This window comes from Trachemys scripta, chromosome 1 (genome assembly GCF_013100865.1).
Source record: "Trachemys scripta elegans isolate TJP31775 chromosome 1, CAS_Tse_1.0, whole genome shotgun sequence".
Lineage (NCBI taxonomy): Eukaryota > Metazoa > Chordata > Testudines > Emydidae > Trachemys > Trachemys scripta.
The window spans coordinates 96936212-96954481 of record NC_048298.1 but is presented as its reverse complement, the minus strand read 5'-3'; the positions used below and the strand labels follow the sequence as shown (position 1 = coordinate 96954481).

The 18270-nt window shown below is 41.7% G+C and overlaps 1 protein-coding gene across 2 annotated transcripts in view; it reads left to right on the top strand.

Annotated features, from left to right (window-relative positions):
- Positions 1–1116: 1116 nt before the first annotated feature.
- The window catches only part of WASHC4 (WASH complex subunit 4), a 57675-nt gene continuing 40521 nt past the window's right edge, over positions 1117–18270 (top strand). For both annotated transcript variants that reach the window (XM_034778363.1, XM_034778372.1), the window contains exons 1-7: positions 1117–1201; positions 6582–6721; positions 8918–8971; positions 9136–9201; positions 9383–9428; positions 12651–12718; positions 16947–17029. In XM_034778363.1, coding sequence (XP_034634254.1) covers positions 1141–1201; positions 6582–6721; positions 8918–8971; positions 9136–9201; positions 9383–9428; positions 12651–12718; positions 16947–17029 — 518 coding nt within the window. In that variant the 5' untranslated portion in view covers positions 1117–1140. The remainder of the gene's footprint in view (positions 1202–6581; positions 6722–8917; positions 8972–9135; positions 9202–9382; positions 9429–12650; positions 12719–16946; positions 17030–18270) is intronic.

The window sequence follows — 18270 nt, the reverse complement described above, 5'->3', positions numbered from 1 at the left end:
GGGGGGGGGGATTCCAGCAGCACGGCGCTCGGCGAGGGGTGTTTGGCGGCGCGGCGCTCAGTGGGGGAGTGTTTGGTGATGCTCCGCGCGGGGGCGGGAGGGGGGCTTCAGCAGTGCAGCGCTGTGCGGGGGGCAGAGGTGTTCGGCGGCGCAGCGCTCAGTGGGGGTTTCGGCAGCGCGGCGCTCCATTGGTGGGTAGGGGTGTTCGGCAGTGTGGCGCGGGGGGTGTTCGGCGGTGAGGCGCTTGGCGGGGGGTGTTTGGTGTCGCTCTGCGTGTGGGGGGGTTCAGCAGCGCAGCTGGGGGTGGGAGGTGTTCGGCAGCGCGGCGAGGGGCGGCGGTTGTTCGGCAGTGCTTGGCGGGGGGGGGTCGGCGGCATGGCACTCAGTGGGGGGGGTGTTACGGCGGGGCGGCGCTTTTTTTTGCTGCTTGGGGCAGCAAAAAAGTTAGAGCTGGCCCTGGTCGTGAGGTTATTACATGGGGGGTCGCGAGTTGTCAGCCTCCACCCCAAACCCCACTTTGCCTCCAGCATTTATAATGGTGTTAAATATATTAAAAAGTGTTTTTAATTTATAAGGGGGGTCGCACTCAGAGGCTTGCTGTGTGAAAGGGGTCACTAGTAAAAAAGTTTGAGAGCCACTGACTTACAAGAAGTGGGCTGTAGTCCACGAAAGCTTATGCTCTAATAAATTTGTTAGTCTCTAAGGTGCCACAAGTACTCCTGTTCTTCTTTTTGACTTACAATGTAAGTAGACAAGATAGACACCGGGTGCAGAAACTGAGGCACGGAGGGGCGACGTCACCTGCCCACGGTCACCCAGGAGCTCAGTGTCAGAACCGGGAATAGCATCCAAGGCTCCTGACCCCCAACTAGTGCCAGGTGTACCGGCCCCGGCTTGCCCATATTGGTGAACCGGGAAGTGGGCGGGCTCCGGCCGAGCTGTGGCGGTGGCGGCTGCTGCAGTTCCCGCGGCTGCCCCAGGAGGGGGCGCTGCTGCGCCGGCCGTTCCGGGCCGTGCCCGGGGTCCTCTGGCGGCTCCAGCCCTGCGGCCGCCGCCGCACGCCCCGCCGCACTCCATTTCCCGGCGTGCAGCGCGCGCGCGCTGCCGGAAGTCCCGTGTCGGAGCCCGGGCGCTGCTGCCATGGCGCTGGAGACCCTCTCCCCGGACTGGGACTTCGACCGCTTCGACGACGGCTCGCAGAGTAAGCGGGGGGCGGGGGCGAGAGCCGGGCCCCGGGCCCCTCCCGTCAGCAGCGGGGCGCGGGCAGGAGTCAAAGGGCCAGCGCGCGATGGGGGACGGTCGCACCCGGTGCCCCAGCGCCTCCCTGGCGCGCGTGTGCCCTGCCCTACCGGCGGGGCCGGGGAGCGAGCGACCGGCCCAGCCCTGGCCCTCTCCCCTGGGGGCAACGCGCCACGGGCCCCGCCCTGCCCAGAGCCGGTCGGGGGCTCAGTGTCCCTGTCCGGCTGCCTGGCGCGCGTGTGTCCTGCCCTGCCGGCGGGGCCGGGGAGCGAGCGACCGGCCCAGCCCTGGGCCTCTCCCCGGGGGGGGCAGCGCGCCACGGGCCCCGCCCTGCCCAGAGCCGGTCGGGGGCTCAGTGTCCGTGTCCGGCTGCCTGGGTTGAGGGTGGGGTTGCGATCGTAGCAAGGTCACCACCTCCAGCCCCCTGTGCTGCGGCAGGGCCAGGTAACCTGTCCTAGCCCATCGCTGGCTGGCGTCTGCCCCACCTGTTCCTACAAACCGCCAGCGATGGGGATTCCACCGCCTCCCTGGGAAACCTGTTCCAGAGCTTCGCTTCTCTTCAGTCGGAAAGTTTTTCCTGGTATGTAACCTGGATCTCCCTTGCTGCAGTGTAAGGCAATTTACTCCTTATTTTGGCTTCAGTTGCTATGGAGAGCAATTGATCAACTTCCTCTGAACAACATCCCTTAAGGTATTTTAAAATTATCAGGTCCCCCCTCAGTGGTCTATTTTTCAAGATTCAACATGACCTTTCCTCATAGATCAGGTTTTTTTTAAACCTTTTATCATTTTTGTTGCTCTGGTCTGGACGCTCCGATTTGTCTGCATCTTTCCCAAACTGTGGCACCCAGAATTAGACACAGTCCTCCAGCTGAGGTCTCACCAGTCCTGAGTAAAGCAAGACAAGTAGCTCTTTTGTGTTACATACCACACTCCTAATAATACCCCTCAGAATATTAGCTTTCTTCATAATTGCATCACATTGTTGACTCATATTCAATTTGTGATTCAAAGGTTCATCTTCCTTTTGTTTCTCCTCCCTCCACAGGCCCCCATTTGAGAGGTTTTAGCAAATATCCCAAACACTGAGGTGGGCATCAAACATGGGGAAACACTGAATTTTGCATGAATTGGGGATTTTTCCTGCTGAAACAGTGAAGCCTCTTTCATTGCAGTTGCTGTCTTGATTAGCTGGATAAGTCATGCTGGAATAAATTAGTTCCGTGATGTGTTTTTGCTGTGGCTCAAAGGGAACTAAGTAGGGCATTCGCTTGCAATTTCACTTCAACTTTTTTTAAAATGAAGCTTAACTCTTTGTCAGCCTGCTTGTGTGCTTGTCAAAAATCCATTAATTCTCTGTCCTTGTAGACAACTTACTTTCTAAACAGAGAGTGCATGTGTTGTAAAATGAATGGTCAAGCTGAATTAATTACACCAGTTATTACTGAGCAAATATGTCTGTCATGAGCTGCTGTTTCACATAAACAGTATAAGTTTCCCAAGTGGTTGTCTGTTCATGCCACATTTATTTTATTTACTTTCAATGAAAACTGACTTGACTTATTTATGATTTCTAACAATTGTATGCACCGAAAAAGGAAAGTTTAAAGTATAGCTTTTCATAAAATGGTGCCTAATCATTGCTTCCCAGATATTAGCAGGTGTGCGGAGCTGAGAGCCTCTGACATGAGGTACTTCTTTCACACCAGCTTGATAGAGGACAAGCAGCTTACTTCTCAATGAGCAAAGCGATAGGAAAACAAAATGGGTATGCCTGTTTTTAAAAGGAAGTTTCTTGTATTCCAAGCAAGCTGGATAAAAATCCACGATATGAAAGATTTTTTTAATAAAGTTGGTCTCATTTAACTTTACAACTAAATCTTACATCTAACTATTAAGTATTATAATTGTTTAAACAGAGGAAATGGGGGACCAAATCAGTCTGGTGTAGAATCATAGACTCATAGAAGTATAGGACTGGAAGGGACCTCGAGGTCTTCTAGTCCAGTCCTCTGCACTCAAGGCAGGACTAAATATTATCTAGACCATCCCTGACAGGTGTTTGTCTAACCTGCTCTTAATGTTGCATTGATGCCACATATATAACTAGGCTTGGCAAAATTCAGCTTTTATTTTCTTACAATTTTGACAGATAATATTGATGTTTAAACAGAAACAAAAAGTGATTAAAAATAAATTTTCACTGTTGCGGGAAATTGTGGGAGGGTTAGACGACAATTATATAATGACAGTAGATGTTGAGATTCAAAAGGTTAAGGCTGGATAACCATTAAAATAGAAATTGTCAACATCACATGTCAAAATAAACAAAGTAAATATTCTTATATCAAATCTAAGAAGTTCTCAAGAAGAATTCTTTTTACTTGGCCTATCTGTGAATTTTGATTATCGATGAAAATACTGTTTGTTGGTTTGTGTGTGTACGGTGAAATTCAGGTTTACCAACATATTACCAATAAAAATCTAATCTTTCCATGCCTATATATAACAATGCAGTTATCATTAATGAATCCTCATGGGATGATGTATACCCAGTATAGAAGTACTGTCTGTCTTATTAAAGAATATTAATACAATTAGAGTCAAGTATCAGAAGGGTAGCCGTGTTAGTCTGGATCTGTAAAAAGCAACAGAGAGTCCTGTGGCACCTTTAAGATTAACAGATGTATTGGAGCATAAGCTTTTGTGGTTGAATGCCCACTTCGCTCCAATACATCTGTTAGCCTTAAAGGTGCCACAGGACTCTCCGTTGCTTTATAAAATTTCTGTAATTGTATTATCTTCACTGTTGAGTAAGGTTTTGCATTCTCCAAATCTTAGTGGTTTCATTTTTAATGGCTGAAAGGAAATTGAATCAATCAAATCTGAGTACAGTTTATAAAGTGTTGTGTCTGCACTGACTTCCTATCCTTCTGTATAATATCTGCATCGTCTGAAGTAGGATTTTTGTTCAGTGCATGGAAATGACAAAATAAGATTTACTGCGTTCTCTGCTGTACTGCCAGTTAATTTCTCAAATGAGTGAACTTGTCCAAGTGAAGAAAATATTGTCTTTGCACCTACATGAGAGGCTACAAACAAAAGTTGCCTTATTACTTCAAACTCTTTCTATAACTGGCTGGCAAACAGCTTCTACCAGTTTAATGGTTGAACATATCTCTAAATTTGGCAGCCAACGACAGGTACTTCTAAATTGTTCTAGCCTGGATGTTGGTGTGATTGAGAGATGATTAGTATATAACATTGTAACACATCAACTGCTTCAGGGGCTAAGCATCTAGCCTGGCATTTTAACTTTTGCCCTTTGGATAGTTACCTTCACAATTATAAGAGCCGGAAATGTTTATATTCAGTTAAAGCTTACATCCTATAGAAACGAATGGGTATCTGCCCCACTACCACGAAGTGGCAAGCTTCCTACTTGCCTCTTGTGAATGAATTTTTTTCAAATACTGAGGTAGCTACAGAATTCCTTCTGTATCAATTGAATCTACTCTGGTCCTGATCCTGAACACATCTATTTATGTGCTTAAATTTATTCTCATTAGTAGTCTCATTGAAATCAACGGGACTGCTTGTATGCTTAATATTTTTGTATGTGTGTTTGCTGCATCAGAGCTTATATTTTTGTCCACTTAATTGTTTTTTATGGGGACAAGATAGAACAGCTATTTTTCTATTCTACAGGAGGCTGCCCATCAGTGGTGGAACAGTATAAATGGTATTAACACCAATTACAAAGTATTTTCTCTGCACTGGCTCCCAGGGGAAAAAAAATTACTGCACACATTTTACCCACAGCAATGAATAACTAGCAAAACTGATTCCTTCAGACATATTAGGTCCTCATATGGCACTGTGCATTTGACTGTAGATGGCACTGTGCATTTTGATGGATATCTGTTAAGCTTGCATAGCATTATACAAAGTTGTTGCCATCTGTATGTTAATCCATTTGCTATTCATAGATTCTAGGACTGGAAGGGGCCTCGAGAGGTCATCGAGTCCAGTCCCCTGCCCGCATGGCAGGACCAAATACTGTCTAGACCATCCCTGATAGACATTTATCTAACCTACTCTTAAATATCTCCAGAGATGGAGATTCCACAACCTCCCTAGGCAGTTTATTCCAGTGTTTAACCATGATGCAGTGTGTACATTTAATTGTAAGCATTGACCACAATCTCAGTTTTGCTTTTGCTGTTATTACAATGAATCATTGGCTCTATTTAAATCGATGCCTTACTGTTTTTAATAGTTAGTGAGAGTTGCATGTTGATTTTTTTTTTTTTTGATTGGTATATAAATATTTGTGTGGCAGGAGTCGGGACATAAACTACTACAGATAGAAAAAAGGCGGGTATAGTCAAATAAGTTTGAGAACCACTGATCTAGGCTGTAAACAATTTGGGACAAGAATTCCATTTCTTTGGGGCATTTTAACTACAGTAGAACCTTAGAGTTATGAACACCAGAGTTATGAACTGACCAGTCAACCACGCACTTTATTGCCAGAAGCATGCAGTCAGGCAGCAGCACTTATAAAGATCAGTGACCTGCATACTTAATTTACCAACTAACACAAATATTCTTGATATTTGCCCAATGGAATGTTGCTTGAATATATCACCACTTTTGGCAGTGAGTGGGCTGCCATGCTTCATTTGGCCATCTAATTTCTGAGTGGTGGTAGAGCAGAATGCTCTGACAGAGGGAGAGTTAGCTTGAAGATGGTTAGAATTTTGGGTGGTGACTTAAGACAACGTAATCCTGCAATCAAAGTAGGAGGTAGTGGTAGGAACAGCTATTTTTAATGCAGTTACCAGTGAGTTCTAAGAAGTGATAAGACACTCATTGCCTCAAGGGTATAATATTACCATAGATGTTTGGTTAGGGATCTCTCTTTCAACTAATGTGCAATATTAAGTTTAAGATGTCATAATTTGAGTTGTCTGTATATGCTATCTACTTAGTATCTTCATGTTGTAAAGTTGACATCTCTGGTAGTTTAGCTTGTTTAAGGTCAGTCTTGAAAATACGCATAAACTAAAAAATAACGTAACTGTTTTGCTGCTCTTGGCAAATAACATAACTTCCCTTTAAATTGGTATGTTTGAGTTTATAAACCAAGGGAAAAACTTGCATTTTCTTGGTGTCAACCTTGTTAACTGAAAGTGATTTCAGGAAACAATGTTGTAAACTAAATAACGGATTAAACTAGATCTTACTTTAAATAATCTGTAGGATATTGCAGTTCAGTGAGTATCCTATAAAATACTTTAACTTTATGATACTACATAAATATTACTATTTACTCTTAGAAATTCATGCTGAAGTACAGTTGAAGAATTATGGGAAATTTCTTGAGGAATATACTTCTCAGCTGAGGAGAATAGAAGATGCATTGGATGACTCAGTTGGAGATGTTTGGGACTTCAATCTTGATCCTATAGCATTAAAGGTCTGTATATATTTAATGCATATTGGAATTATCTACGTCTTCTACAAATTAGAATAATGCATTTCAGAGGAATTCAGTTATGATTTTACTAATGAATCTCTGGAATGATCAGATTTACTGGGCAAACATTCTCGTATTCCATCAATACAAAACTGTCAAATTAAATGGAGAAATGTGATTGTCCAATAGCTTATAGTTCTGTTACCAAGCATCTATGAAAAGCCTTCAGAGATGGAGCTCTCATTTCAGAATACAGTACTTATTCTCTCCTGGGCTGCATGAGAACCATAAGGCTGAAGCTGTTGGTATCATGGTGTGCCAATCTGGAAGCCAAAAAATCTCTCGCTTGCAAATGAGTTGTATAGTTGGAAGAGAGTTTGAAGGTATTGCAAGGTCTCTGCTTTTGAACTCTACTAGTCAGATTTCTAAACTGCATTTATGAGCGATTAGAGTCACCCTGAGGATATGGTCTTGGCCTAACGGCCTCTTTATCTCTGATCAGTGGAATGTCATTGTCAGCCAGGCTTTGCCTGCATGTTTCAGGCTTTAGAGTATTCTTCCCCAAATGACTGAGGGCAGGTTGTTTTCTGATAATGTTAGAATGTTGGGGTGCTAAATGAGTCCTGTCCCTCCATCATTGATAATTAGGCTCTTTGGAGTGTAGATGGCGATTGTGTTGGTCAGACACAAACTCTTGGGAAAAGGGTGCTTGCAGGGTGTCTAATTTGGCATTCTACAGCTGCTGGAAAAAGTGTACACCATCTCTTTCTTGTACCCTGTTCAGACCTTTTAGAAGAGTTAGTAACCACTGTCTGTAGAGTCTCGGATGTTCATGGCACTTCTATGGGCCAGTAGCCATTGTGCCTTCTGTCTGGAGTGGACCTGAAGCCTTTTTTAGTTGTGATTTATTTAAAGTGATGCTTCTGTTGATAGACCCAAATAGAACTATAAACTTTTTTGAATCTTACAAATTACAGAAAACTGTTTCAAATATCTTTCTAGAAAAGTTACCTTCAGGTAAAATATTTAAAAGTATATTAGCGCATTAAGATATTTTTAAAGAGCTAAAACAAAAATATTTTTGAGGCTAAGCTTGCACTGTAATGAGACAGTCACTAATATATATTTTCCCTGTAACCTGGAAGGGAAAAGGTCCATGCAATTGTGCCCTTTTATTTGTTCAGTTTTTTAAGTTGTGCCAAAAAAATTTCCCCTAACCCATTTTAACCATAAAATAGCAAATCATTGTTGATTGTCAGATATCATTTCACATTATTTTTTCTCTGTCCTTTGGAGCTTAGTGAAACTTAAAAGAATCCTACATTCTGAGCAGTTCAGGGAACCAAATTCTTGCGTACAATTCTTGTTCCGTACAGAAGAACAGAATATTTGAGCACAGTGGTGTAAACTGAGCCATGCATAGATATATTTGCAACTAAAATACAGGTTAGGTTACATTTGGCTCACTAGCCTCAGTGATTGCATTTTAAAGGAGGGCAAAAAAACCCACACAATAGTCCTCCTCCTTCTAAAGCCAGTTATTTCTCTGGTCACAAACTTCCTGTCCTTCATGAAGTACAAAATGTTAGTTCTTTTTTTATGTTGAATTTACAGGCATTATTTAAAAACAGAACTTAAGTTTTATCCCCTTCTGGGAACGTGCCTGCCCAGAAGCCTTAGTGGGTTAAACTTTGAACTTGTGCATCCAGACTCAGTGTTAGCATGCACAAATGGGGTAGAAAAGCTCTTGACTGACTTTCAAATCCAAAATAAGTGTTTATGTATGCAAATACATGCCCTGCCTGCACAAATAGGTATGCACACATTTTTGTAATTACAAAATTAGAAGCCATTTAAAAATTGGGCCCAGTAGATGTCTTATAGCAGTCATAACTTTTTGCTTTAATATTTCTATAATTGTTATACATTTCACATAGTTCATTTGTCTCTTACCCTTGCATACCTTCATGAAAAAGGACTTGATGAGTCCATGTAATATGAGAACTGGAAATTTTCTCCATGGTAGCCTGCCATAGCATATACTTAGTGTCTTTTTGGTACTGAGTGCATTTGGAACTAGGTTGAAAAAATTAAGTTGCTTAATATAATCATATAAATGGTGATTCCTTTTAGAAATTAAACATATGCTTTTTTAAAGAAAGTCTTCTAATATTTCTATTTTCAATTAATGTTTAGCTTTTGCCCTATGAACAGTCTTCCCTGCTGGAGCTCATAAATACAGAAAACAAGGTAAAATGCTTTAAATTTAGAATTTTTTAATTACTCTGTAGTAAAATCTGTAAATATTTTTTTTTGTAGAGCGCTTTGAACATGAAAAATGTGTCAAATATGTTTTTATTTATTATACTTTTATACAACACTTGTAACTCTGTTTTTTTCCTTGATGAGTTTAGGTTCTGAACAAAGTAATAACTGTGTATGCTGCCCTTTGCTGTGAAATCAAGAAGTTAAAATATGAGGTAATTCCTACAGCCTGTCTTTATTACTGTTATAAAATGTTTACAGTTTGGCAAATTGAAATATAGATTTTACATCTTGGCATTTTTTAGCTTCTAATCCTGCAAACAAAAGCCATGTATTTTTGTAAATTGAGTATTTATACCTTTTTAATCTGGAAAAAATCTCTCCTTTTGTTGGTAGGCGGAAACTAAATTTTATAATGGCCTCTTGTTTTATGGAGAAGGAGGTAAGTAGTTCCATTTATAGTGTCAAATAGTGTTTTCTTATGCTGTTGCTGCTGCTTATATTAAAATAATTGCACTCTTATGTTATAGGCTTAGAAATGTACTTTTACTACATTTTTTCTATTGATGAAAACCTGAACTCCTGGTCTCTGTTACAATACAAGCCCTGCATATCAGTGTCTTGTAACTACATTGAATTAACATCAAACATCATTAAGATTTTAGCCAGAAATAGCCATTATCTGCTGTGAAGCACTGGTATAGTAGTGGGAACTTCCTTGATATTTTGTCTCTGCTTTATGTATGTGTTGACTGCTTATATGAGAGGCAGGAAATGGGGACTGATGGCAAGAGAGTGTTTGAACACTTTTGGCTTTTAAGGAAGGATTTGGAGAGAGGGCAGGGCACTAGGCATACAAAGAGAGGGAGACAGTTTCTTTCAGAAAGTGCAGCATGAGGCTTTTAAAAAAAAAAAAAAAAAAAGATTTCATCTTCCCTTTAAATGCTGAAATGTAGGTTCACACTGTCTTGTATTTTAAAAAACTACTTTGTGAGCACATGTGCTATCAGGGCCACCGGGGGTGGGGGGGGGGCAAGTGGGGCAATTTGCCCTGGGCCCCGCAGGGGCCCCCATGAGAGTTTTTCAGGGCCCCTGGAGCGGGGTCCTTCACTTGCTCCGGGGGCCCCGGAAAACTCTTGTGGGGCCTGGGCCCCCGGAGCTTCTTCCACTCCAGGTCTTTGGGTCCTTCCGCCCCGAGGCCCGCCGCCGAAGCGCCGGGTCTTCGGCGGCAATTCAGCGGCGGGGGCTCCCTGCCACTGAAGACCCCAGGCCCCCTGAATCCTCTGGGCGGCCCTGTGTACTATTGCAGTTATTTTTCAAGGTTTATATATTGAATATAAGTAATTAGCCCTAAAACTCGTATCCAACTCCTCCTCACAATGCATAGATTTTTGCAAGATATCTTCAGACAACATGTGACAATATATACAATGGACCAAATCCTGCTTGCCTTACTCATGAAGAGCCATAATGGCTTCAGTACCTCATGAGTAAAGTGAGCAGGGTTTGACACTGCTTGTGCTGTCAAAACATAGGCATATTAGTGCTGGTTAATCACTTGAGTCATTATCTTGGCATGAAAACCACTGGTGTCAATGGATTTAAGGCCATGATACTACTGAAGGTTGGAGGCCTACCTATACTTAATTCTGAATTTCTGCATTTTAAGATAGTGTAAGCCAAATTGTAACACTTTAACATAGACACTTGTTTTTAAAGTAGTAAGGGGTGGGTTATAGTGCCTCATGCCTGTGTGTGTGGGTGTGTGTATATATATATATATAGAGAGAGAGAGAGAGACAGAATGCAGGGCTCTGCTTTTTTTTCCCAATTGATAGGTCATAAGATCTCCCTCTGGGTGAAAGTTTACTTTTTTTTTTTTTTTTTTAACAGCGTAAAACTGATAACTCATACATGAAGGGGTTACTAGTGACATCTTGCTTTTAAGCACGGTGTTTGGGGTTAAAGCACAGGACTTAGGAGATCGGAATTCTCCTCCTGACTGTGCTACTGACTTCCTGTGTGACCTCAGAGCTAGTCACTAAACTTCTGTTTTTCCCATCAGAAAGATGGGGAAGATAATGCCTCTTTTACAGTAGCCTTGTGAAGCTCAGTTCATTAGAGTTTTGTAAAGCCTTTTGAAATCCTTGGATAGACAGGATTATAGAAGTGTGTAAATTCTTTGAGGTTGGGACTGTGTCTAGCACATTCTAGGTGCGCTGTAAAATATGACTGTCTTGGTTCTTTTGATTAATCATTTCTCTAACTGCAGATAACTTTTTAAAGCAGACTTCTACCAGACATGTTTAAAGCCTTTTGAATCATAGTGACATACTGCCAAACTGTAACAAAGGTGTCCCTCAGAAATGTTCTGCCTCATTGGCAGGGAGAAAAGAGGGCTGCAGCAGCTGTAAGCTGCTTATTCTGTGACAGCAGTTTGGTCCTGCTGTTTCTCCTCTTCCTCCTGGAGAAGCCAGCAACAGGGAATGGATGGGAACGCAGTCCTCTAACCAACACCTCTGGATGGGAACGCAGTCCTCTAACCAACACCTCTAGATGCATGAAAGCCAGCTGTTCCTCTTGTAGCAGCTGCCATAGCAATTGTAGGCTTACTTGGGTGAGCAGCAGCTAGCTAGGTCCCTGTCTTGGCAGGGTCTGAAAATAGGAGGCAGAGCATTTTTGAGTTGGCCTCTGGGGAAAAAAAAATTCTGTTCTCCTCTCCCGATGTGACAAATTCCTGTCCTCCACCATCACATCACTGTGCACAGGGCTGACCTAGGGGTGGTGTCAGCAAGATGTTTATTTGGGGTACACATCAAATTTAACAGAATGACTTGTACATTAAAAAGTGTGTGTTGGAGAAAGATACAGTCTTTAGGAATCTCAGAGCCTTCTACTGCAGAAGAGTGGAGCCTAGCTGCTTGTGCCTTTCATCCCCATTGATTGGTTTATATTGATGTAGATTTTCAAGGCTATCTTCTTAAAGCAAAGGGGGTAGAATTTAAAACGGCTGAGATTTTCTTTCACTGGACCTGAAGTCAGCTCTTTTAACAAAGGACTTGCACAAGCCCCCTCCAGACTGCCATTAGAAAAGCAATTATTGTGCACACTATACTAAGGTTTCAAATTAAATCCACAATACCACAGGTTCTTAATCCCTATTGTGGATTAACTTCTTACCCAATTTAATTTTTAAAATTAAAGCTATTGTTATTCATAGTGGTCTTGTATAAAAGTCTTACGCATTAAGTTTTTAATAACTCCGTATGCCAGATTTTGTCAAATGAGATTTTATGGCCAATTATAATTGCCAGAATAATGTGTTTACAGATATAAATGCTGACACAATGTTAAACTGGTGCTCCAGGAAACTTGGTACTTTGTAACATCCTATTATTTATGTTGAGGCTAGTGCTCTGGAGCCCCAGTCATGGACCAGGACCCCATGGTACTAGGTCCTATAGAAATACAGAACAAGAAGATGTTCTCTGTTTAGCAAAGCACAGTCAAGTCTTTGTTAAGGATTCATTGGAAATACATTGCTTTATAGCAGTGTGCTTTAATTAAAGGTCAAACAAAATTGGTTTGTCATCCAGGCTTCAGTGTAATGAATAGGTTTGTCTGATATTCCTAAAGTCAGTGAAGCTTTTGTTTATCTTTCAAGCCACAGATTCCAGCATGGTGGAAGGTGATTCCCAAATACAGATGGGAAGATTTATTTCATTTTTACAGGTAAAGAGTGCATCTTGGCTTTGAAGCAGTTGTAATCTGTTTTTTTTGTTTTTTGTTTTTCTACTTGTCAAGTGGATTCATCAGTTAGGATATCCTATTTACATCCCATTCAACGGTACTGGGAGTCACTTTTGTATGCAGATTACAACTTCTTGCCTGCACAGCTATTACAACCAACCTCCTTCACTCATCTTTTCAAATAGAGAGCTATTAGGTGCAATTTGTTCACTATTGTGTTTCTGCACTTGAAGCTGTTTCAAGCACTGTAAGCCCAGTGTGAGAAGGCTAAAAGATTTTCAGATTCAGTGCCCAAATAAACTAGTTTACCTAAACACACTTCAACAGGAGAAAATATAGCATGACTCTGTCATTTTATGTTAAAGGTCTAGCATTCTGTTGCATGTTTCTGATGGTAAATTTTAGTTTGCCATTGAATAATATAAAAAGTGGTAGTGCTAGCATGGAATAAACCATTTGTTTGTTCATCTTCCTTCAGAATGAGGTAAGATTAAAACAAATGATGATGCCTCACAAAAAAAATTCTGGGGAATAACATGCCTTTTAGAAACAATTGTGCTTATTACCAAGGACATTTGAATGAAAACAGGATCTGTGTTTCTGAGGATTTCCTTTGTTCTTGGTGTTCATTCTACAGTAGAAGTTATAATTCTTTTTCTGGCATGATTTCCATAGCAAGTGATTGTGCAATCACAAACAGGATCCTGTTGTCATGAAAAATGTACTTGTAGTAAAAAATGAAAAATATATAGTGCTTAAACAAAACTGTGTCTAGAAAATGTAATTTCAGTCTTCATTAAACAGGACTTTATTTACTGTCTTGTAAATATCGTGTATCAGAGTTCTTAGTGGTCCCCTTTGGTAGACCAAATATCAGAGGAAAATACTTGCTAAGCTCTCCTGCATGCAGTTGCTAATATCTCTGCCTTTTATTGTCCACTTTCTGTCTCCTGATTTTTGTTCTCTCCCACCCAGCCATCAACTTTCTCATTCACTTTTCACCTCCCAATTTCTCCTACTCATCTGTTTAGAGGAGAAGATTTGTTGATGGCTCTGTGGGCCCATGCTACATGTGCTCCTGTGGCTCAGCTGAGAGTTCTGGGAGCCAGGAGGAGAGAGTGGCTGAGTGGGTGTTTGCTTACACTCCTGTATGTAAGATATCACCCCAGGACCATCGAGGGAAGGTTGGGGAGCTTTCAAATAGCTGTATCCAATTCCTGCTTTATAAGAATCTGTAAGAAGAATCTCTCCTTACTGAGCCTGTCCTGTTCCCACTGCTGTGCTCCATTTCCTATTCCCCAGTAGGAATGGGCTGGTGACAGTGTCTACCATCTGAGAAACACTGACATAGTCAAGGATGTGCAGAGCTGGCAGAGGGGTCAGAAAATGCTGTTTTCGTATAGCTGCTACATAAACGTATTGGCTATTTGTTGCGGATTTGACCGTTCTTGGTATCCAGAGATTGTTCTCAACAGATGTAACAGCTAAATATTTACTGAGGTGATATTAAAGAGACAAATTATGATACTAATTTAGGAATACCTGCCAATGTTTCACTACCCTCTGCAGGATTAAACCACATAATGTTTAATATACTTAGAAGATTTTCAAAATCTGTCAGTTTGCTGCATAGTCTGTTGCTGACAGTTGGATATGTGCCATGAAATTGAACTTTCTGCATTAAGGGTTTAAAGGGGCAATGTTAACTGGTTCTAGGCCTGACATTTAAGTTCTGTTTTTAAAAACCTAGAAACCTCAAAGCCAAATACAGAAAGAATGTTTAAATGAAAATGAAATTAAAACCCAAACAACGTTTTTAAGCAAAGGAAAAGCAGAAAGTGAAACTGAACAGGCTGTTCGTAGGTCCAAGATGAGTGAAATGCAAAATGTAAAACAACTGCATATATGATAAAAAGCCAATTTCGATTTTTTTTAACTCTTCCATAGATTAATATAGTTTAAAGCCAGAAAGTACCAAGAGGTCATCTAGTTTGACCTGAAATACCACAGGCCATTACGTTTCACCCAGTTATCCACGTGTTGAGCCCAGTAATTTGTGTTTTAGCCAAACACATCTTCCAAAATGGCATCTAGTCTTGAGCTGAAAACTATCCACCACTTCCCTTGGTAATTTGTTCTAATTATTAATTACCTGCTTTTTGAATCTCCCCCCCCCCCCCCCCCATTTCTAACTTGAATTTGTCTGGCTTCAGCTTCCAGCCATTGGTTCTTGTTATACCTGTCTCCACTAGATTAAAGAGCCCTTTAGTACCTGGTATTTTCTCCACGTGAAGGTACTTATGCACTGTAATCAAGTCACCTCTCAATCTTCTTTTGACAAGCAAAACAGATCGAGCAGTTTAAATCTCACTGTAAAGCATTTTCTCCAGCCCTAGAGTCACTTTGTGGCTCTTTTCTTCCCCCTCTTCAGTTTTTCAACATCCTTTTTAAAATGTGGATATTTGACCTGGACACAGTATTCCAGTGTCGGTCTCACCCATGCTGTATTAAAAAGGTAATAATCACCTCCTACTCCCAACTCCCATGTTTATGCATCCAAGGATCACATTAGCCCTTTTTGCCACAGTATCACACGGTTTATTTGCTTGTCCACTATGAGCCCAGATCCTTTTCAAAGTCACTGCTTTCAAGGATACAGTCCCCATTTTATAGATATGGCCTGCATTCCTTGTACCTAGATGTATTGACTTTTGGCTGTATTGAAATGAATTCTTTTTGGATGGGGCAAGCTTACCAAGTGATCCAGATCGCTCTGTATGACTGCCCTGTCCTCGTTATTTACCACTCCACCATTGATTCCAGTGTGTATCATCACTAGTGGAAATGTGCCAGATGACTTCATAATCCTATCCAGTCTTGCGGTTGCATTTCAGATGTTCACTCCTGTTCTTGTGTCCCTGGCTGAATTCTCTGTCCTCTCCACTTTCAGTTTTAAATCCAGCATGTCAGTAACTCATGAAAATAATCATTTTTTCTGTCTTGAACTGTAGCTGTTTATCTGTAATTTGTGGCTTAAGCTTGGCATAGCTTCAAAGAGAACAATGGTTGTTTAGAGCTAGAGCAGTGGTTTTCAAACTTTGGGCTGTATACCCCTTTCCAATTAATGTAGTCCCCACGCATCCCCATCTGAGATAGACAGAGGCGATGCCTGGAGGGGACACGCGGAGTCACGTGCTCCCCAGATTTCTGCTTTCCATTTAGCAACAGCTTCTGGAGGTTTTCAAACTGTGGGGTGCGCCTCCGTAGGTGGGCGTGGAGGAATGTTCGGGGAAGGGGTAAGTGGCGACGCTAGGCAGCTCAGGCCAGCTCCGCATAGTGGGGCTCAGGGAGGGAGCACCACCTCCACCCTCTGACTCACTTCAGTGGGCCACCCAGCCTGTTGCAACCAAAAATTGTAACTCAAATTGTAACTCAGGCTGGGTGGCTTTGCTGAGGTGAGTCGGGGGTGGAGGTGGCACTCCACCCCTGAGTCCCGCCCAGCGTCACTGGCCTGAGTCCCCCCAGGGGGGTGCACCTCAGAGTTTGAAAACCTCTACTAAATAAAATGCATTGTCTGCCATTATAGGATTTTTCTTGCATACCCCTTGACAAGAGCTCATGTACCTTTAGGGATATGCGTAACCCAGTTTGAAAACCACTGGGCTAGAGCATGCTTTTGTCATGGAGTTCATAGAAAGCAGTGGTGCTTACACACACTGCCTGAGGGAGAGTTGTAGGAGGCCTTGTGCCTCAGAAGCGTAAGGCCTTCTAGGGCTCTTTGTTTGGGGTGGGGTGTAACTTATTGCATCCATTTTAAAGGTGTACTATACTCCCCCAAGCAACCAGCCAGCTCTTGGCCATTGGATGGGTGAGGTGGGGCAAAGCCTTGCCCAGTGTCTGCACATTTATTCTGGGAGGAAGCATCTGAGTGACACTCCCCTGAGCGTCAGGACTGTGGTTCTAGCTAGCCCTATTGCTGGCCACTCAATAAGGAGAAGGATCCTTACTCCCTCTTATGCCTCTGTGTAGCTTCATTAACCCTAAATCCTAAAGAAACACGCTTCAGGAAATGTGTCTGACTTCCTGTCCAGGCTGCAGTTTTGAGAAGCCTCAGGCTGGAATTCGGAAGTTGAACTTGGGATTCTGGTTGCATGATTGTTGTTCGCTGTCTTGGAAATAATACCAATGTATGCAAAATTTGTCATTTCAGGAGCTGTCTTGTTTTGTTACACGGTGCTATGAAGTGGTGATGAATGTAATTCATCAGCTGGCTGTTCTCTATACCAGCAACAAGTAATTATTGGCAGAAATGCTATATCCCCTTTTTATTATTAAACAAAGATGTTAGATGCAAGATGTTATGATCTCCCTAAAGCATGGTAAACATTGTAATACTCTAGTCAGAAAATGTGGAGAGTGGTTTTTAATGCAGCCTTATGTGCCCACATAAGCTACTTTTTAAAAGGATTTTATTTATTAAAAGAATCATAGTCTGCTTGAGGTGCGTTTTTGTGATGAGATGCAAGAATGTCTTTTAAACTAAAAGGCATATTTCAGGAGCGCTGTCTCTTTTCAGAAGGAACAAATCTTGATGCTAATGTGGCTGACCTTTATATCCTTATGCCTCTAATTATTGGACTTAGTCCCTGCCCTAGTGGCAGGAGGAATGGATGCCTTATGTTAGCTGAGAGATGCTGTGGAGATACCAGTCTAACATTTTGAAGAAATGGTAAAATCAAATAGCTTCAGAAGCTTAAAAAAATTCGGTTGCATTATTTAATTTTAATATTATAAATGTGTGATCATAACATGTACTTGAGCAAACATGATCAGTTTTTAATTAAACATTAGTATCCTAGGTATTGTCTTGAGTATGGCTTTATGGCTTCATATGCCAATTTGACAGTAATGATGTCTTGGTATATGGGAGACAGTGTCTTACATCAGAGGGTCTTGGGCATTTACTTACTTTGTCTTTGGTTTCATCTGTAGGATTTACAGCTTATGTTTTCAGGTGGAGATGCTATGATTGCTAATTAGTCTTAGTTATTCATTTTTGTATTGTCAATTTTAGTGTATATCACTTGAGAGATTAAGGGCATGATTTTCAGATATGAAACTCCAGTTGAAGTGAGTGGGAGCTGTGGGTGCTTGACACCTCTGAAACTCAAGCCAATTTGTATATCTGGTCTCAATGTACTAGCAACACTCCTAGGCTAAAGTCACATGGGAAACCTATTTAGACTGAATGTTTGCAGTTTATAAAATTTTAAAAAATCATGCAGTTTATAAAATGGTTGAAAAAAGTATGCGTACAACATATTGTATTGAAGGGGATGTGCACCCTACATGATATGTGCATATCTTCTATTGTGAGTCATTACTATAAATGAGTCGGTACTAAATCAATGCAGTGTTACTGTGGTAGGGGCCACTGTACTCCTGGGCCTATTATCTTACAAATCGGATGTAAAATAAAAGATGGGACTTGGTCGTTGAAAGAACTCATGATGTCTTAGAGTTAGGGATGTGAA